Genomic DNA, 22,418 nt, shown 5'->3' with positions numbered 1-22,418 from the left:
CTAGTCCCGTCTCTATTTGTAATGCCACAGAGCCCTTCATCTCGTCTCTTGTTGTGGGTTTCCACTTTGAAAAACGAGAATGCGATGCAATTCTAAAAATTGCTCTGCTTATCTGGTTCTTGTCTGACAGTAGCTGAAAAGTGGCATCAGAAGAGAGCAGCCTTAGTCCAGCTAATCTATCGAGTCCAACAGCAAGCCATGCTGTCTTGTGAAGTCCGGTAGCCAGTTTGGCTCCCACAGATCAATGTCTGGGTATTCCTTCCACATTAACCTTGCACTAGGTTCATCGACTGTGAGAATGTACTAAGCTGTTGGCCAATCAGCTGGTGTCCAATCAGCTGATGCCCGCGCCTCATTCTCTTGCTCGATCTAATCACTGTCAACAGAATCATCCATCCATTATCCAACCAGCTATATCCTAACTACAGGGTCACAAAATTAGATTCTGAAAAATCGAGTCCGAATCGGCGATAATGTGCAAAACATTGTCTGCTGAGTATTTCCTTTTCTGCACTCGCTTCACTCCTTTGTGACATGTCGATGCCATCTTGCCTTTGTTTAAATTTGTTTTATGTTACATCTGTTAGGCTAGTTAACTGTCCTAAGTAACCAGCAGTATATAATAAACTAGCACACGTCAGGCTACATCATAGATGGTAAAATTGCCTCTAATATCCAGCTAACTAGCTAAAAAACTATATAACACTAGTTTTAAGGTCACAGAAACTTGTTTGAAATCGGAACAGTGCCCTGCATCTGCAATAAGAGAATATTGGCTGTAGTGTGCTATATATAGTGGCTCTTCAAGTACTTGGGGAGAGAAATTAATTCTTGTGTCAATTTGTACATGGTACTCTCTAAATCTGCGGTCCACACTTAGAAAGGTGGGATAATGCTTTCCAAAGAATGGGGGGAAAAAAAAAATTGGCTCATTTGTTGCTTGCTGTTGTAAGCAGTTTGCAGTGTCTGTATCTAATGATGTATGCATGCTACTATAGGCAGATTGTCCATGTGGTCCATACTACGAAGGATGTTCAATAATATATCTACCCGTGTATGAAAGAAAGTAGCAAGCATGTTGTACCATGTTTCAAGGTTACTCATGCACAGTTGTGGCTCAGTGTGAGTCTTAACATTCTAAGAGATGGGATGTCAGGGGAGTCATTGTGCAAATCAAGTAAGAAAATGCTAGATTTGCAGCAATATTCAGTAATAGTTTTTCAAAAAAGGGGGGAAAAAGGCAAAGGAGATCCATGAATGCATGACTGCAGTTATTGGCGAGTCTGCCCCATCATCCTACAAAGTAAAATTTTAGAGCAAGCAGGTTAAGTAGGATAGAGAGTCCATTGAAGATGACTTTCAAATTGGCTGGCCTGTGGAAGTAACTTCCACAGAAATGTGCAAGAAAGTCAAGGATTTAATTTTGTCAGACGACTTAAGCTTTCCCGAATAGCTGAAGAAATGGGTATTTTGGCAAGATGGGTTCAATGAATGCCGACGCCGTGTCACAAGGCCACAAGGTTCCAGTGCTGCCAGGAAAACTTGGAGATGCTCTGTGAAGACCAGGGTCCTCATGTATAAATGGTGTGCATGCACAAAAATGTTGCGTAAGAACATTTCCACGTTCAAATCGCGATGTATAAAACCTAAAATTCTCAAAGCCACGCACATTTCCATGGTAGCTCATACCCTGTTGTACGTAAGTTCAGTGATTTGCAGAGTGGCGGCACCCAGCGTCAAAGCAGTGCTACTGTTCCTGAGTGGATTCCTTTTCTTTTTTTAGATCCAGAGTCCCTGTTGCGGCTTTATAAATACACTGAAATTAACCGCATATTTATTAGTTTAATGCATCTGATTGTAATTAACCTGTAATATAATGGTCCACAGAATGGTCAAACTATCCCAAATACCAGAACTGCTTTAGCGTTGTTACTTTTTTACTGTATCTTCATCTTCTTCCAGCTGCTCCCATTAGGGATTGCCACATCGGATCATCTTTTTACATATTACTCTCACAGCACCACTCAGAGTATTTATATCACTGTATCTGAGTGTGAATCACAGCTGTACAACAGCTGATTGGAATGAGAATTATCGGTATACAGCATCAAGCACACAGTGCTTCAGCCATGCTGTCTATTGAACTGCTCTCATACGGCAAACGCTTCAGAGCCTTTCCTCGCGGTTCAGAAACAGTTTAATACCAAGAACTATAAACACACTCAATCAGTCCAAGTGCTCCTTGTAGAACTGTTTGTACTTATTAGTACAATCACCTCACTGTAAACATGACATAGTTAAAATATTGCACAACCTGAGCCACTTTATAAAGCGTATATTTACATATGTTGATTAGAATTTTTAAGATGAAATGCAGCAAAATGTTTATAATACAGATAAAACTTCATTTAAATGTATATTGTTAATAATCATATGAGGATACGGTGCCACAGCGCCAGTGAGCCGCTGGTGCTCCATTCACGGATTGTTCCTGCCTCGCGCTGTATTCTTGCTGATGCTGACGTGACACTGGAAGGATAGAATAATTAAACTCGTACTACGAAGGTATTTCAGTGTTCCTTAAAAGTTGTGAAGAATTGGCGTTCTAAGCTTACAGATGGCTTAACATCTATTACAGAGCTGATTGTATGGTGGTTGGGTATTTGGAGAAAGAAAGGTAAGGACAGGAATTGGAGGTTAGTATGTTTTGAAAGAGGCACTACTGCTACAATGAAGTATTTAATTGAAGGTCGCACATGGCGCAGCAAGCATCTTGCATGAGACATGAACAATCGCTGCGTCACCGTGTTCCCATGTTTAATAACAAGCTTTGATTTCTATCATCATAAAAATATCACGTATACATATCAGTATTTTAATTACAGTATTCAGAGAGCTGTAATATCACAAATGTAATGTAACCTGGAAACGTAGTTATTCACACACACACAGAGCACATAGAAGATCAAATAAAAAACCAAGCATTTAACGTGCTACTTTAGTTACGATGGGATTTGAGAAACTAGTAAATTAAAAAATTTAAAGTTGTTTATGATCTACTTTAATGACAAACTACGTGATTAAAGTGGAAATTTCAAGATTCAAGTTGACATTTTGTGCGTTTTTTTTTTTCCCTCCCCCCACCCCCCCGTACTCTAATAAGCTTTCATATGACACTCGGATGGTGGGCCACGACTCTCCTTATCACAGAAACTTTGATATCTGACAACTTTATTTCGGTCTCTGTGCGACTTTGAACTTGAGGTTTCAAGTTTCTCCGACACACTATGTAACTCTATCGACTTCCTTTTGTTGATTTATACCACTGTTTGAACAAACAAATAGTATGTTTTTCCTTGCCTCCACTTGGTATTTGCTGAAATTCTATTTTCCCTCGTGCATTTGCTATTCCAGTGCAGTGGAAGCGGATGTCTCCTGTCCCACCCCAAAAAAATTCAAGACAGAAAAATCTGCAGGCAAAGTCATGGCAACTGGGATATTGAATGACTTTTGATTCTGGAGTTTATGCCACACAAGAGAGCCATAAACTGGGCGAGTTGTGCCAACACAATGATTGTTTTGCAGGAGTCAATCAAGGAGAAAAGATGAGGAAAACTCATAGCAGGCATGCTGGTGCTTCACGACAATACGCCGGTTCAAATGTTATGTCGGTCACAGGCTGCCATCCAAGAATGTTGGTTCCAGAGGCTGAATTTTCCATCCATCCTACAATCCTGAGCTGGCCCGCTCAGAATTTCCTGCTCCATGTTCTGAAGAAATTTCTCAGTGGACAGTTTTTCAATTGATGAGGACAACTGGGCAGCTGTGATGTCCTGTTTTGAAGGTCAAACAGAATTTTTTTTATTATATAAAAAAGGGCTTAAAGTCATTGCAGGAAAAGTGGATGAAGTGTATGGAGCTATTGGAGAACTTCTTCTTTCGGCTGCTAAATTGAAAAATATTTTTTGAAAACTCTTCTTTCCTACTGAGGTAGACAAATTATTTAATGCCCCCTGTAACCAATGGTGGTGGCGTGTGTGTTTTTTTTTTTGGGGTTATATTACAAAACTGACATTTTCGGTTTGGTTAACTTTTTCTACATCAAGTAGTAATTACACAGGTAGAGAAATACTGTAGATGTTTCAGTTTGTAACCCACAGTATTGGTTTTAACATCCTCCCAATTAGAGTTGGTGAACCATGCAATCCAAATGGATTGCCAAGTCTTGGATGCCGTAGTCTTTTTTTTTTTTTTTTTATATATTATATTATAATTAAATATAATATAATTAAATAATTAATATATAAAAGTAACATTTTTACGGTTCTGCTAGCAATGCCAAAATGATGAAGGAAATTTGCAGATACCGTTTTACCACAGTTTACACTCTGTTACAGTACAAACATTGTAGCTTGCATGTCTGATAAGTATTGTTGGCCCTACTGACTCTGTTAGAATAGTTATTTCTGTGTATCTTCTGCTTAACCATTTGAAAGCAATGTAGTTAAGGTCAGAAATGTGGAATAAAACAACCTAGGTCCAATAAAAATAGGAAAAGGAAAAGCAAGCTAATAAGACAATTTGAATTCGGTATTGCCCGATTGTTTGAAATAAAAACATTTATTCACAAACACTGCCTGTGTTGCTTTGACTCCTTTGTGAGCTACCCACACATTTTAAAATGTAGTGCTAATTCTCTGTGTTGTCCGAAAGGAATGTTGGCTAGCCATTAACAGCACTTCTGTGGAGTGTGTACAATATTTATCTGCCTATTTCTTTGGCAGGTATGTATGGAGGAATATTTCGGACAAAATGAAATAAATAAATAAATGCGTAAATAAATTAAAGTACTGTGAAATGTGAGCATAAATAAATAAATGTATCATGAAATGAAGCCTTAATAAATAAATGTATCGTGAAATGATAGCATAAATAAATGTGTCACGAAATATGTTTTTCGTTGCTTATTTATTTATTTCATTTTGTCCGTAACATTCCTGCAAACCGTCGTGAAATACGGCTTGAAATAAAACTGTCACCTTCACTCGTCAAAGTTGAGAGGGTGGGCTCTAACACGCCCTCTAGTTACTGATTGGTGAATCGACAGCACAAGAATGAATTAGAAAAATGCTTACTACTGCCGATGAAATGGATTCTGCCGAAGATATTACGTATTTCAGAGAGAATTGAAGATTTATCGGAAGAAATGACAATGTTGGCGGCCCTTTTAGACTCCGATATAGATTAAACTATTTTTGAAATTATCAAAGAACAGGTGGAACGGACTCTACTACACTCCAGTTCAGGTGACTCAGTTCCCTGCTCTGGACGTCCATCCTTTGACATTCCAGCTGAGTCAATAAATATTAGTTGGAGCTGCTTTGAGCATTCCATGTCAAAGTACCTAAACTAATACAGCCGTTGCAGTTTACCGTATATCAAACTGGCTCATTCGCCTTGTGATCGTCTTCTCCGATACACCATATAGATCTGCAATCTGTCGTACTTTTAAAACGCATAACAGAAGGTGTTCTATTGACTCAGCTGGAATGTCAAAGGATGGACGTCCAGAGCAGGGAACTGAGTCACCTGAACTGGAGTGTAGTAGAGTCCGTTCCACCTGTTCTTTGATAATTTCAAAAATAGTTTAATCTATATCGGAGTCTAAAAGGGCCGCCAACATTGTCATTTCTTCCGATAAATCTTCAATTCTCTCTCTGAAATACGTAATATCTTCGGCAGAATCCATTTCATCGGCAGTAGTAAGCATTTTTCTAATTCATTCTTGTGCTATCGATTCACCAATCGGTAACTAGAGGGCGTGTTAGAGCCCACCCTCTCAACTTTGACGAGTGAAAGTGACAGTTTTATTTCAAGCCGTATTTCATGACGGTTTGCAGGAATGTTACGGACAAAATGAAATAAATAAATAAGCAACGAAAAACATATTTCGTGACACATTTATTTATTTATGCTCTCATTTCATGACTTATTTATTTATTAAGGCTCTCATTTCATGACACATTTATTTATGCTCACATTTCACAGTACTTTTATTTATTTACGCATTTATTTATTTATTTATTTCATTTTGTCCGAAATATTCCTCCATAGGTATGGGACCAAAGTTCTCATTATAGTATAGACAGACAGTCGTTCTTTATTTAGCCTCTTAAGCTTGCAGTGTTTTTGTTTTTGTGTTTTTGTTTTTTTTTTTTTTAGTTTTATCTAATGCACGGTTTTGTTTCTTTATTTGGGGTAATGGATGTTTCACATTAGAACCCTGTAGGAGTGAGCAGCTTGGACTAAAAGTCATTGTGTCATAACTGAAAATTACAATATTTCACTAGATACTGGTATAATGTTTGTGTATACACACTTGTGCCTTTTTTTTTGTTTGTTTGTTTTTTAAAAAAAAAAAATAACTATTACTGATTTAATTAACACTAGCATACCCCTTACCATAAACACTTTGCTACTTGAAGAGGTTTGACTGTAGGTGTTCACCTTTCTTGAACTGACAAAAGGACAGGTTTTTTTTTTTTTTTGTCCCTGTTACTGTCTGCTGCCAAGAAAACAGAGCAGGAGAGGATTCATTGAGTTGCATGAGTCTAAGTAATTCTTACACATGGTTTACATACAAGTCTATATGCAGAGATATCACTTTTATGTAGGTTCATTAGTATCTAAAAATCCTATTTTTCACATGCCCCTTTTTTATTTTTAAGTGTGTTGCAACTTTATCACTTTTTTTTTTTTTTTTTTAGCCTACTGGTAAAGGTGGTGGTGGTGTTTTTCCCCTCAAAATTCATACCAGAAGAATTATCTGGTATATCGCCCACTGTTACTCGGTTGTTCATCCATAGTACCATGTTTTTCAAAATATAATTCTCCCAAGTTGCTTGTATTAAAAGTTTACCACATGACTAGTTCTGTATGAAACCCACCTTTTAATGGTGGTGTTTTATGACCTACCCTAGGGGCATGAAAAATTAAAGGATTATTACAATGTGCCAAACCCCCCCCGCCAACCACCAAATTATTTCTGCCAGGCTGAACTTGAAATATATATATATATATATATATATATATATATATATATATATATATATATATATATATATATATATATATATATATATATATATATATATATATATATATATATATTTTTTTTTAATAATGTGCTCACTTGATGCTGATTTGCCTCTGTGCTATTTATTAAAATACACTGCCGGGGGCGGGGCTTGGGACTGAACTACTGTGTAGCCGTAAGAAAACCACTAATCAGTGAGGCAAACCGGGGGAAAAAAGGCTTCAGTTTGCTAGGTAGCATAAAGATTGGACTCTGGAGCAATGAAAGAAGGTCATGTGGTCTGATGAGCCTAGATTTACCCTGTTCCAGAGTGATGGGCACATCAGGGTAAGAAGAGAGGCAGATGAAGTGATGTACCCATCGTGCCTAGTGCCTACTGTACAAGCCTGTGGGGGCAGTGCTATGATCTGGGATTGCTGCAGTTGGTCAGGTCTAGGTTCAGCAACAGTATGTGCTCTAAGAATGAGGTCAGCTGACTACCTGAATGACCAGGTTATTCCATCAATGGATTTTTTCTTCCCTGATGGCACGGCCATATTCCAAAATGACAATGCCAGGATTCATCGGGCTCAAATTGTGAAAGAGTGGTTCAGGGAGCATGAGACATCATTTTCACACATGGATTGGCCACCACGGAGTCCAGACCTTAACCCCATTGAGAATCTTTGGGATGTGCTGGAGAAGGCTTTGCGCAGCGGTCAGACTCTACCATCATCAATGCAAGATCTTGGTGAAAAATTAATGCAACACTGGATGGAACTAAATCTTGTCACGTTGCAGAAACTTATTGAAACAGTGCCACATTGAATGCGTGCCGTAATCGAAGCTAAAAACGGTCCAACGAAATATTAGAGTGTGTGACCTTTGTTTTTGGTGGCGACTTTTTTTTTTTGGCCAGGCAGTGTATAAAGCAGGGGTTCTCATACTTGGTCGTGGGGACCCGCTATGGCTGGATATTTTTGTTCCAACCAGATTCATAATTGCTGACAACACTTGATAACGCTGATATAATTTAATTAATGGTATTTTTTTTCCTCGTATTCTATATTCAGTAAAGCATAGCAGTATGATTTTTCCATTTTAAGACATTTAGAAATATTTCTGCTTTTGTTATAGATTTAAATGTTTAACGGTATTTTGTTGTTGTTCATTATTTTTGCCTTTTCTCTGTGCAGTTTTCCCCATTCATTGTATCTTATTAATGACCATTTAAAAATGAGCAGAACAGACACCCAGGCAAATGCTGAATAATCAAAGGCTGCAACTACTTTACAACAAAAACATTTATTTATATAGCACATTTAAAAAAAAAAAAATGTAGCTCAAAGTGCTTTACAAAATGAAGAATAGAAAAATAGAAGACGCAATAAAAAGTAAAAATAAGTCAACATTAATTAACATAGAATAAGTAAGGTCTGATGGCCAGGGTGGACAAAAAAAAAAAACTCCAGAGGCTGGAGAGAAAAAAAATAAAATCTGTAGGGATTCCAGACCAAGAGACCACCCAGTCCCCTCTGGGCAATCTACCCAACATAAATCAAACAGTCCTTTGTATTTAGGGTTCTCATGGAAGGATTTGATGATGATGGTCACAGACTTCTGGCTTTCAGTCCATCAATGTTGGATCATCATGATGCTTTGAGTAGGTGGTGGTGGCGCAGGAAAAAGAAACCGAAGAGAGTTGGGTGTCAGTACGGATTTTAGAGCCACTATAGTTATTATGATGAATTGAACATACAGAGTATCAGTATTAAGTTAAAGCGAAGTTAGGAGAAAGCCATGTTAAAGTAACGTCTTTTTTCAGCGTTTTTTTTTTAAAGTGCTCCACTGTGCGAATTCCTATTGGCAGGTTATTCCAGATTTTAGGTGCATAACAGCAGAAGGCCGCATCGCCACTTTTAAGTTTAGCTTTTGGAATTCTAAGGAGACACTCATTTGAGGATCTAAGGATACGATTTGGAATATAAGGTGTCAGACATTCCGATATATAAGATGGAGCAAGATTATTTAAGGCTTTATAAACCATAAGCAGTATTTTAAAGGCAATCATGAATGATGCAGGTAACCAGTGTAGTGACATCAAAACTGGAGAAATGTGTTTGGATTTTCTTTTCCTAGTTAGGATTCTAGCAGCTGCATTCTGCAATCATTGCAAGTGATTTGTCTTTTTTGGGTAGTCCTGAGAGGAGTGCGTTACAGTAATCTACTGAAAACAAAAGCGTAAATTAATTTCTCAGCATCTTTCAATGATATAAGAGGTCTAACTTTTGCTATGTTTCTTAAGTGAAAAAATGCTGTCCTAGTGGTCTGATGAATATGCGATTTAAAATTCAGATTAATCAACAGTTACCCCTAAGTTTTTTACTTCCGTCTTAACTTTTAATCCTAATGCATCAAGTTTATTTCTGATAACCTCATTGAATCCATTATTGCCAGTTACTAAAATTTCAGTTCTCTTTAGTTTGAGGAAAATTACTATTCATCCATTCAGAAATACCAGTAAGACATTGTTAGTGAATCAAGAGAGTCGGAGTCATCAGGTGCTATTGATAAGTACAGCGGTGTGTCATCAGCATAGCTGTGGTAGCTCACGTTGTAACCTGAGATAATCTGACCTAACAGAAGCATATAGATTGAGAACAGCAGTGGACCCAAGATAGAGCCTTGTGGAACACCATATAGGATATCATGTGACTGAGTTGTAATTACCACAACTCACAAAGAATTTTCTCCCTGCCAGGTAGGATTCAAACCAATTTAAGTCTGTGCCAGAGATGCCCACCCATTGACTAAGGTGATTTCGAAGAATATTGTGATCAATGGTGTCAAATGCAGCACTCAGATCTAAGCGGATGAGAACAGATAAATGCCCTCTGTCTGCATTTACCCGCAAGTCATTTACTACTTTAACGAGTGCAGTTTCTGTGCTGTGATTTGTTCTGAAACCTGACTGAAATTTATCAAGAATAGCATGTTTATTGATTTAACTGCATAATGACTGCCTTCTCTAGAATTTTACTTAAGAAGGGCAGGATAGTGATGGGCCTAAAATTTTCAAAGGCAGAGGGGTTAAGATTATTTTTCTTGAGCAGGGGTTTAACTACAGCAGTCTTAAGACAGTCTGGGAATACCCCCGTATCCAATGACTAATTTACTATGTCAAGAATATTGTCAATTAGCACGCCTGATACTACTTTGAAAAACCTTGTTGGTATTGGGTCAAGGACAGGTGGAGGGTTTCAGTTGAGAGATTATACTATGTAATTCAGGTAAATCTATCCTGGTGAAAGCATTTAATTTGTTTATAATGGAGTACCGGGGCTTTGGGGGTTCTACAGTGTTGGGGAGATATACTATGTTATCTCTAATATAAATTTTTTGATTGAAAAATACAGCAACGTTCTCACAGGTTTCACTGGAAGTATTCTGGGGGCATTCCTTTGTGTTACCTGGGTTTAACAGACGATCAATTGTAGAAAATAAGACTCTGGGTTTACTAGCATTGTTATTTATAACCTTGGAGAAATAGCAGTGCCTCTCAAGACGGACAGTGTTATTGTATTCTGTTATTTTAACCTTCAATATTTCATAATGGATAGTTAATTTAGTTTTCCTCCATTTACGCTCAGCTCTACGACATGTTCTTTTTAAATCAGACACTCTTTGGGTCTTCCATGGAATAACAATGCTAGAAGATTTTTTTAACTCTCTTTCAGGTGCAACTATGTCAACAGCAGCTCTTACTTTAGAATTAAAGTTTTCCACTTTACATTATCCTCACTATATAGTTGGCACTATAAACTGACTGATTGCTTTAGCGTCAAGCCCACTAATGAGTAAATAATGGATTAAACAATTAGAACAAGATGAAAATATTGTTAAAGAAAAAATACATTCCCATATAACTGCTTGATACATTACATTTTTTTTTTATCTAATTTCTATATTGTTCCCAAAACGCAGAACTTAGGGAAATAACCGTTCACTTGATTAACCCAGGATTCCAATTAAAACAGTAGCTGGTTGGAACAAAAACCTGCAGCCACAGTGCGTCCCCAGGACCGAGTTTGGGAAGCAGTGATATAAAATACTTCCAAGCAATGGATTCCATGCACGGCCATAAAGCCTTTACTTGCATCGAGACCATAATGGTTTGGTAAGGCTGAGGTGTGCTTGTAATGTCTTCTCATTCATGAAATGCAATATTTGCATCCCCTCTGTTTTAAGGAATTGAACGCAAAACTTTACTACATAATGTAAGCAATTTTAAATGACAGTCAACAGTCTAGAGGAAACTAATTTGTAATTGGCACAATTAGTGTGCATTTTAAAATGGGGGGTATTTTTTTGTTTTACAGTTGAAATTGTGTATTTTCAAAAGGGGAGTTGCTCATTGCTGCTGAAGCATCCCAGCTCCAGTAACCTCTTTCCTGTATTTGGTAGTTGATTTGACAGGAATTAGGTCTTATGGTTGGTTATGGCTTCTTGTTTCTTCAGGCTTTAGTTGTGATCATAAAGTAGAATAAATGTTTAATTATGAAATGTGTAAAACGCGATTGTGTGGTTCATTAACAGTAATATGCAAATTAAAGCATTATTCTTGTAAAACTGTCTTGTTTAGATTGGGGTTTGTTCAGTAATTAGCAAAAGTTATTTATAGGTTGAAAAAAGTTACCAAATGCAGAAAAATTGGGAAGTTGTAATTTTTTATTTTTCAGATCAACTAATCTTGGATAGTAATCTTGTATATTGTTTCAGAATCCTAGCTTGAGTTTTTTATTTTTTTAACCCTTCATTACAGATCAGTCAGTCTCTTTGTTTGCCCTCTGGTATGTGATAATGCTAAATGCCTTTCCAGGAATACACCTATACAGTATGCACATAGTTAATTCGTTCCACGGTACTAGTGGATTGTCTTAGTCTTGCTGTTCTGACCAGATGCCTTTCTGTAATATGTACTCTAGTTGAACATAATGCATGTAAGTAACAGAAGGTATCTGTAAGATTCATGGTAAAGAAACAAATAAGAGTCGGTGAACTAGACTGAAAAATCTTAACCCTACTATTACCCTAGGGTCGGTACCGACCCGTTTTCAAGTTTTAAATGCATAAAAGTACCACATACATTTTGTTTACTACATCAAGGCTTTTTCTATTTTTCTGAAACTTCCATTTAAAAAAAAAAAAAAATTTATTTCTCTAATCAGAAATTCACTGCCTGTGGTCTTACCGGGTCGGCCACGACCCAGGGTACAATAAGAGATCATAAAACAATAAATACTGGCCAAACTTAAGTTACAGTATAAACACACTCTCGGCTCACTCTGGTTCCCCACACCCCCACACAACTGTCAGGTAGCAGGCCTCTCCCATCCCCCAAGCTGTAGTCAGGGGCTTATCTCTTCACACCTCCCCCCGAGTAAAAAAACAGAGACAGCCCAGACAAAACAGACCCAGACCAGTTCAGTTTGGTGATTGTGACTGGAGAGAAAGCATCTAATTTGCAGAGGTAAAAATGGCCAGATTCACAGCACTCCAAGCTCTGGATCATATCCTAGCTGAAGGACAAGTTACAGAGTGGCACAGCGACACTGATGAGGTGGACTCGGAGGAGGAAGACATTGTGGAGTGTCAGTCAGAAGACACAGACACAGAGTCTGAGGAGGAGATCACCTCTGAAGCAGTTTCCCCACCAGCTGAAGTACTACAGTCCAAGAATGGCAGCATCTCCTGGAGGTTAGTACCACCTGACGAGACTCGCAGGGCAGCTGCTGAAAATATCATCAATGACTCCTGGGGTCACAAGGTTTGCTATAACAAGGATAAGTGACATCAAAACAAGTTTTGAACAGTTCATGCCATCACCGCTGAAGAAAATAATACTTGACATGACAAACCTAGAAGGACAAAAAGTCTACGGAGACACATGGATTGACTTTGAAGAATTCCTGGATGCTTATATTGGAATTCTTCTTCTTGCTGGAGTATACCGATCCAACAATGAGGCCACAGCCAGTCTCTGGGACACAGCAACAGGCAGAAATATTTTTCGGGCCACGATGTCACTGAAGAGCTTCCACATGATCTCGAGAGTCCTCAGGTTTGACAACCGAGACATGAGAGCAAGACGTGACAAGCTTGCTCCCATAAGGGATGTCTGGGAGAGATGGGTGCAGCGCCTGCCTTGATGTTCAATCCAGGAGTGGTCAGCAGGAAGACGAAGAGCTTCAGCACCAGCATCCTTCCCTTTAGCCAGCCCTGCCACAGCCACAGACCCAGACCCAGAGAGGCTGCCGGATTCCAAAAGAAAGCGCTGTCAGGTCTGCCCAAGCAGCAAGGACAGAAAAAACAATTCCATGTGTGCCAAATGCAAGAAATATATTTGCAAAGAGCACACTAAAAATGTCACTTACTGTCCTACTTGCACATAGTGTAAATATACAGTAGCAATCCTGCTCCTGGAGAGCTACCACCCTACCACCGTACTACTAATTCTATTGGTTTGATTGTTTGTTTCATCTACATTTTGTAATTTATTTTGTATTTTATTTTGTCTTACTTGTTTGGCTTTGTCTTTGTAATTGAATTAAAGTTCAACTTTTGGAAAAAAAATACATTTTTTGCCTTCTTCTTGAAGTAAATATATATGGGTCAAACCGACCCTAACACCACAGATGTTACTAATATTAATAATATTGCTATTGATAGTAATATTATTAAAATAAAAAATTGTAATTTTTTTTTTTCCATTTGTGTTCTAATACCCCTCAGTAATAGTCAGGTAACATATAAACCTTTGATTTATTTGTATAATTCTGCTGAGGTTTATTTTACCAATTTTTTTGGACTGAGACGTTTTATTGACATCATACGTCTCATCTTCAGAGGGCCACACCAAAAATTTTAAAACCAAATTTTAAAATCTTTTCATGGATAAGGAAGCCTAACAAGGTAACCAAGCGGTAAGGAAACAAACTGGATGATAAAAAAATGTTTGAGGGTTGAGGGAGGCTGATTTAGGACACGGGTCGGCACCGACCCGCCCAAGATAACAGATGGGTGGAAATGCTAGGATAATAGTAGGGTTAAACAGCAAATAAACTAGGTATTTGCAGGAACGTCTCAAGTATAATCCTCAAATATTTTTCAACAAGACATAATCAGAAATTGATTCTTAGAAGTTTCTTCTGAACATAAAAATGAAACCTTTTTCTAATTTAGTAACATAGTTAATTTAAAAATTATGGCAAGATACCTTTCACTTGACACTAGACTTAATGCCTACTCATGTTGTTCCCTTAATTTCCAAATTGCCAAAACTACGTGCAGTTTGTCTTGCAACAATTTCCACATGGAGGATGACTGCTTCTAGCATGCTCGTAGTTGACCTTGATCACCCCCCCCACCACGTGCCATGCATTGTAGCCATCCAAAATCCATCTTGTAGCCCAAGTCATCTAAACAGACTGACTAATAAACATTTTCTCAAATTGTACTACTTTAATAGTTTTTGTTGTAACAATAGCAATGCAGACTGTGTTTTATCATATTTTATCTCGCACAACTGATGCCAGGCTGCTGCTTAGTGTGCACATTTAGTTTTTGGAAGCTGGGGATGTGAACAAATGATTGTTGGTAATGGGCCTTGCAGATTTACTATAATCTACAAATCTTTCCTGTAACTGGGTGAGTGTAGTCTCATTTTGTGTGTGCTTAATGATGCATTTATTTTATTAAAAATAGTCAATTTTAATTGCCAATTTCTGCAGTTTGAGATGTGTTCTATATAAGTTTATTTTCAAAATCACTGAAGTAGTGCTGTTTTCTTGGTTCATTCAACTAGCGAGGAGGAAGTTGGAAGCTCACAACAAAGCAAGTGCTTTGTGAAATTTTATTAAACAAAGTTCTGCATGTAGAGTCCACAGAGCTTAAAATCTTGTGACTGTTTTTATAGAACAGTTTGGGAATTGCCTTCAAATCTGGATAGCATACTGAAGAATGAATAGTTCAATTTATTTTCAGTAAAATGACTTTATTCATTTTATTTTTTCTTTGTTTTATCTTTTCTTTGTTTTTTTTTTTTAGCAAACAAAAGCTGTGAGTTGCCATGGGCCCTGCAAGAAAGTGTAGATGATGCAAAAGTTTAATGCAGCCCTTTGTGTAAATTATTTTTTCATTACTTTGACAAACCTTTTACTTTTAAGAGCAAATGTGTAAAATTACTAAATTTGAAAGCAGTTACAAATTCCTTAATAAATTATATCAAGTACACCTGGGTAAGAATACTTGCAATGATACTTAGTTTTTAAAAGATGGTGCAAATAGAACTTTTTAAAACTGCTAACAGATTTTTCTTTATTACAGCTCTATTTCCAAGATTAAGAAAGCTTGTTTGAAGATTGACAAAATATTCCAAGGAGAACCAGAGCGATTGTCAATTGTCAACATTTGCATTTTGTTCCATGTTTTATTTAGGAGAGCTTTGCGTGTGTGTTTGCAGAAACTTAAGATTTAAGCCAGCAATGGATAACAGTCACCCTAATTCATATTTTTTTTTTGTCTGAGTCTTCAATGGCAAGCAAATGTTTATAATTACTTTTAATGTTTTTACCAGTTGGAATGGAAAATTCAAAATGCATGAATTAAACTTGTATTTCCTTTTTTGTTAGATATATAACTTTAGTATGTTTATGCTTACAGGCAGCAGAGTATATTCCAGAGAAGGTGAAGAAAGCTGAGAAGAAATTGGAAGAAAATCCATATGACCTTGACGCTTGGAGCATTCTGATACGAGAAGCACAGGTTTAGTCACACAGGATTATGTTTACTTATGATTGTGGGATGCGGTTTTATTTTATTCTGGGGTTATAAATTTATATTGGAGTATGTACGAATACAAGTTGTTTGCTTCTTCTGCCAATAATAATGTAAATATTAAATGGTTTCTACTTTTAGAACCAACCCATAGACAAAGCAAGGAAGACCTATGAGCGACTTGTCGCCCAGTTCCCAAGTTCTGGCAGATTCTGGAAACTGTACATTGAAGCAGAGGTTAACATGATTTAATTTTTTTAAACCTCCCCTTAATTATGTTTGTGTGTGCATGTGTGTATGTGTTTTGCCAGAATGTGAAATTTACACCATTATGGCACTTTTAAATATCAAGGTATGAACTAGCACTTTACTTCTAATTCGCAGCCATATTTAAGGTTTATTCTTAGTCTTTTTGGGTAACTTGATCATAATTGTTGCATTATGGATCTGCAACAGTATTAAAACATTTTAATGGTATTTGGAGTGCTTTAGCCTTTTATTTATTTGTCGTGTCAATTTATTGCCTCCTGTGTCATTTCTTTGAGCACTTTTCCAATATATTGGAGTTGTTTGGAGGTTCATGTTTATACTGCTAAAGGTAAAAACTGCAATTTTCTTCATAGCTTTATCATGAATAAAACATTGTCAATATTCATTTTGTACAGAAAAACACATTCTAGTTAATGTATTCCTTAGTTTGTTCTCTAATGTTTGTAATGTATTAATTTTTCTTTCTACCTTTTAGCTTTTTCCCTTTCCACCTTGCACATTAAAGTAATGAAAGCAGTATTTATGCTTGTTAGTAGAAAGCAATTTAAGTACACTGTTCACTGTCCCCACAGTATATAAATAATGCAGTTGAATTTAGTGAAAATAGGAATGTTAATGAAGATGGAAAGCTAAAAGAACATGTGGGTTTTGAGATTATTCAAACTAAGCCTGGAAAGGCAGTATTTATATAATGTTTTATAAAATCGATATTTCCTCTAACACTTTTACATGCAGTAGTTCTTGCATGGAGTATGGCTACTGTATTTATATCTAACCAATTCTACCCAATAGCCTTTTGGTCCCTTTCTAAAATTAAATTGCCTCAATGATTACAAAACTACATGAGTTAAGCACAGCACAGGGATGCTGACCCCTGTTAACTTAATGCCCTTTAGTAAACTTTCACTAGGATTTAAATTCTGTCTGAACAGTGTGTGCCATCTCGCTCTATGAGTAACTAACAGTATTTCTCTATTTACTAAGAAAGTCGTTACATGAATCCAAGTTCACTGTTGTATTTGTTGAATGAACTTTCCTAGACCTGTGGAATAAAGGTCTGTTCTGGAATTTTGTGCATGACCTACTTTTAAGGATATGCGCGATTCACATCAGTTTTCATAAGATACATGGTACTGTATTTAAAATTTTGTTTGTGTCAATTGAAAACCTATACTGTTATATAACAGCATATTAAATTGTCAGCATCTGCTCTCATACATTGGTGTGTCTGAGTGTTGTTTGTGTTTTGTTCCTATTATCGGTGGCAGCAAGCATTTATCAACCTTGTAGACACAGGTATTAAAGTGTTTTTTGCTGATAGTAGTGAGTCTCTGGATTGTCTATATCAAGGTGTCCTAAAGTTGTGCTTTTTAATTTTTAATCTTGGGCCATAATTTACTGTTAGTTGACTACCTGTAGCCTGTAAGGTCTAATCAAGTCCACATCTTTTCTGTCAGTCCATTGCATCAGACTGTTTTTTTAGACATGACTGACATTTTCTGAGTACTGTTGGTGGTTGACAGTACTAGTGGCATATCAAAAATAGAAATTAATCAGGTTTACTGTTTGCTATTTCAGATTTATTTACTTAGTACAGTATTTCTTACCTGGATATATTCCACAAACTAGTGAAAATATAATATTCAAAGAGAACAGCATCACACATTAAATGTGTGTTTGTGCTACATACAACATATCCTCAGATATGCAGTGTCGCTGTCAGTATGAGCAGCTGTTAAGTAACATGTCAGTCTTTACTGAAAGTACCTTTTTTTTTTTTTTTTAGTACCCACCAACATGCCAGTTTTAGATATGCTTAAATATTAATTCTTGAGTATGGCATAATTTGCAGTTCATCTGTTTCTGCCATCCTTTAAATAGTGTTATTTGGAAGTATGTATGTTTTTCCACATATGACCACTCAATCTGTCATACTGTATATTTGAAGGGGGCCTGTTCAGTTCATAAAATATTATTATACTTGCTGATATTGTCTTGGTTATGGGTATTTTAGATTTTTTTTCTAAATCTAGCTACTGTGACACTTAACAGCCAACCAGAAACACATGTTCAGTAACAAGAAAAATGGACTGTCTTATAGTTATAATCTCCATCAAATAGTAGCCTTGTTTTGCATCTCATACCATACTGATCCAGTACTTAGAAAATTAGATTCTCTTCTTTCTCCACTGCTTAGACAATTCTTTCTCTCATCCATTGGCATGAAATCCAGCAAGTAAAATATAAAATCAGGAAGGTCCAGTCCTTAGCAAAGTGAATCAGTCTTTATATGCTGGCTTGATAAATCCCTGGTATATGACGATAATGTTCTCAGTGCTGTGAAAGAGTATTTATTACATGAACAAGCACATACTTTTTACTGGTTACCTTCCTATTAAGTAGGTTTCTATATTTTGTTACTGAAGCTCTGTCAATATCCGTTTTGAAAAAGCAATTGTTAAATGTAAGACTTTTTTTTTGGTCACTTAACTATTTTGACTTTTATGCTCTCCTGTGACTGATATTTATGTGCATGTAATGGTTACTCCATCTTTCACTGGCTGAAGCACACAGACAGCTTTTTTTCCCCCATTTTCTTTTTCTTTGACTACTAACATAATTTTGAGCAATCTGTAATGCTATTCCCATCAATTTGCAAGTACATGTTTCTGTAAAGTCATTCTGGTTTGAAAGGTACACAACTGGCTTTTGGGGGCACTATCAAGTTAGTTATCTATGAGCATATCTTCCTACTCCTGAAAGAGACTTGGTGCTTTAACTGAAGTACATCAGCATCCTGCTAAGATGGAACCTAGGTTCTTGTCATCTTGTCTGATGACTCTCTTTTCACTTCGTATATATTTACTTGGAGTTTCTCAAATTGAAAATGTACACTCCTGTAAAAAAATAAATAAAAACCTGCCAATATTAGTATAGTGTTCCTGTGGTCTCCTTTTCCTCTCAACAGTCTCGGTTCTTTTTCAGATAAGTTCCCCAAGATGTTGAAGGCATTTCTTTGGGATATTGATCCATGTTGACATGATTGTCACGCAGATTTGTCAGCTACACATTCGTGATGTAAACCATATATTCTACCCCATCCCAAAGGCATTTAAATGGATTCAGATCCGGTGACTTACTTGGAAGTCCACTGAAGAACGCTGAACTTGTCGCATTCATGAAACCAGTTTGAGACTACTTTTGCTTTGTGACATTGTGCACAATCATGCCTGAAGTAGCTATCGGAAGATGTGGAAACTGTGGCCAAAACGGTGGATGCACATGGTCAGCAACAGTACTCTAACAGACCATGGCATTCAAGCTATTGATTGGTATTAATATGTCCAAAAGTTTGCAAGAAAACTCTTCCCCACACCATTACACCAATACCACCAGCCTGGACTGTTGGCAGAAGACAGGTTGTCTGCATGGATTCATGCTTTTGGCACCACATTCTGACCCTGCCATCTTTTTGTCTCTGCAGAAGTCACACTAGGTTAATTTTTTTTCCTTCTCTCCTCTCCCTAATTCTTCAACCGTCCAGTTTTGGTGAACCTATGCCACTTAGGTTTCTGTTCTTGCGTGGCTGAAGTGGATCCCAAGGTGTTGGAATGTTGTAGCCCATCTGCTTTAAGGTTTGTCGTATTGTGCATTCTGAGATACTTTTCTGCTCACCACAGTTGTTCATACTAGTTATAAGTTACAGTACCCTTTTTGTCAGTTTGAACTAGCCTGACTATTCTCCTCTGAGCTCTCATCAGCAATGCGTTTCCGTCAATAGAACTGTCGCTCACTGGTTTGTTTTCCACAGCATTCTGATTGAACTCTAGAGGCTGCTGTGTTTGAAAATCCCAAGAGATCAGCACTTGCATAAATAATCATACCAGTCCAACTGGTGCCAACGACCATGCCACAGTTGATCTCTGAGATCACATTGCTTCCCTGGTTTTTTTTTTTATATTCTGGTTGAACATTTACTGAATCTCCTGAACTAGATATGCATGATTAAATGCATTGCCCTGCTACCACATGTTTGGCTGATCAGATAATTTCATCCTAATTTGCTCAGTGCCTGTACATCTTTCAATATTTCACACTCCATTCTCCATATTTTACTATTTGTTCCACAAAAGGCTGCACTCTAAATACTAGTAAACTGAAACAAGCTGTTCTTTATATTGGTAACAACTATTGACTGCATTTCACTTTTACATGAATAAAAATGTTTTTGAAGTCCCATAGGAAAAAATTGTCTCACTGTGTACTAATGAGAAGCAATTATAATTTAAAACTGACCAAATTTTAAAATGCAGCTCAACAGAGGTACATTTTAAAAACGCCCAGTGCTGATGTGGATAAGTACTACTCTATCATTGTTAATTAGTTTACTTTTCTGATTTCACACACATCATTTAAACTTGAATCATAGCAAGGATTCAAGCCTGACGATTTGTAAAATTTTTTCTTTTTAATATTCTAGCATCAATTTCTAACAAACACTTCAATTAGATAGGACTCTGATTAAAAAATAAGCTCCATGTGTTCTTGCATGCTTTTTTCGTAAGCATCTGTTGGAATATTTGTGGCTTTTTTGTTGGCTTGAGCATCTTTATTGGGCGTCTGAGATTTGGATGGTCTCAGAACTATTTCTTACTGGGTTATTTTTTGACTTTAGCACCAGTCCCTTTAATCTCAGACCAGTTTACAAAAAATTTTAGGAGTGGTGCTATGTCTGAGATGCTAAACTTCCACGTCTGACCCTAACAACTATACCAAGGTCAGAGTTGCTCTAGTCAAGAGTCTTTTCTGTTTTAAACCTCTTGATCTCTGTGCTGATATGTAAAGGTTAGATATGGCACTTTCAAATATAATAGCGTTAGAACAATATAGTGATGTGACACATAATTGTAAAAAATGTATAACAAAGGAATTTAAAATTTGAACTGAATTACAATAAATGCATACCCACAAAGATGCCATTCATAATTAACTTTTGCTCTCTAAATAAGCATGTTTACAAAAACAATTTCACAATGAGAGAGAGAGAGAGAGAGAGAGAAAATATTAGCTACCACAAAGCTTAGTGGTCAGCACCCGTCTATTACATAGCAAGTGGATGAGACTACTGAAGGGTCTGTCTACTATTTTTAAGTGGTAGAGGAAAGCTGGCAACAGTCCGTTTTCACCATGCAACTTGAAATAATTCAAGACTGTATAGTAGTCACCTTGTGAAACTGGCCTCATCTTGCCAAGCAACCCCCTAAAAAAATGTTTTATATAATGTCTACTTTATGTGCAAGTAGTGTTTTAGTTACTGAGGTTTTAACCCTAAATTCATGCTGGCTGAAAGACAAAATAAGAGGTTTATTTTTCTAAAGCTGTTTCTTTTTTAGTCCCATATTAAATAAACCTTACAATCAGTTTTCACTGAATTTATGTGCTACTAAATGGTGTGCTTGTTTTTAGGTTTTCCCCTACCTCTCATTTAGTGGAGTTAAATTTGGGGTCCACAATTTCAACTGTGTCATTTTCACAACTTCACGTCAAGTGCCTATTTGTTGGATTGAATGTATGAATGTTTGTCTTGATTGAAGTCTTTCTTTAGCCCTTGGTAGATTTGCTTTTAACACAAATGATTGAGCACAGTAATTGGCTGATGCAGGGGTACCTTGCCAAGGGTATTTACGTTTTTAGCTATCATTGTCCCAAACTGCATATAGGTGATAATAAATTGGAGATTTATTTACTTCAGCAAGCAGACCATTACTGTAAATCTTCAATGTCCTTATAGTTTTTGTATATCTCATGAGCAGTTTCTAGCATTTGCCAGGTGCAAAATGAACTTGCATTGTTTTTTAATGTAACCAAACCTTGTGTAGTAGATAATGCAATTACCCTTATTAGTTGTAAGTGATTAGATCTTAGTTTGGTTTTTTTTTCTCCCTCCATTGCATGATTTTTTTTTTCCCTATTTCTCAAGTTCTTCAGCTTTACTTATGATGATAGACCATAAGAGAGGTTACTACGGTACTAAAATGAGTAGTAATTTTATTTGCTTGTATATTCAGGTTTGTAACCTTTTTTTCATGTCTCTGACAGGTATACCCTAAATGCATTTATTGAGTTGTTGAACTTTATATTAAATTTATATTAAATTTATATTAAACTTAATATTAAGAATAAACTATAACCAGTTTTCGTGTGGTTTTTATTTTGTCTTTGCTCATAATCGCCACTA

General features: G+C 36.7%; 1 protein-coding gene across 1 annotated transcript in view; it reads left to right on the top strand.

Moving 5' to 3' along the window:
- The window catches only part of cstf3 (cleavage stimulation factor, 3' pre-RNA, subunit 3), a 124,732-nt gene that overhangs the window by 15,068 nt on the left and 87,246 nt on the right, over positions 1-22,418 (top strand). The window contains exons 2-3 of the mRNA XM_039749742.1: positions 15,797-15,898; positions 16,052-16,147. Coding sequence (XP_039605676.1) covers positions 15,797-15,898; positions 16,052-16,147 — 198 coding nt within the window. The remainder of the gene's footprint in view (positions 1-15,796; positions 15,899-16,051; positions 16,148-22,418) is intronic.

This window comes from Polypterus senegalus, chromosome 1, assembly GCF_016835505.1.
Source record: "Polypterus senegalus isolate Bchr_013 chromosome 1, ASM1683550v1, whole genome shotgun sequence".
NCBI lineage: Eukaryota > Metazoa > Chordata > Cladistia > Polypteriformes > Polypteridae > Polypterus > Polypterus senegalus.
Note: the sequence above shows the minus strand (reverse complement) of the source record. Positions and strands in the feature narration are given on the sequence as shown.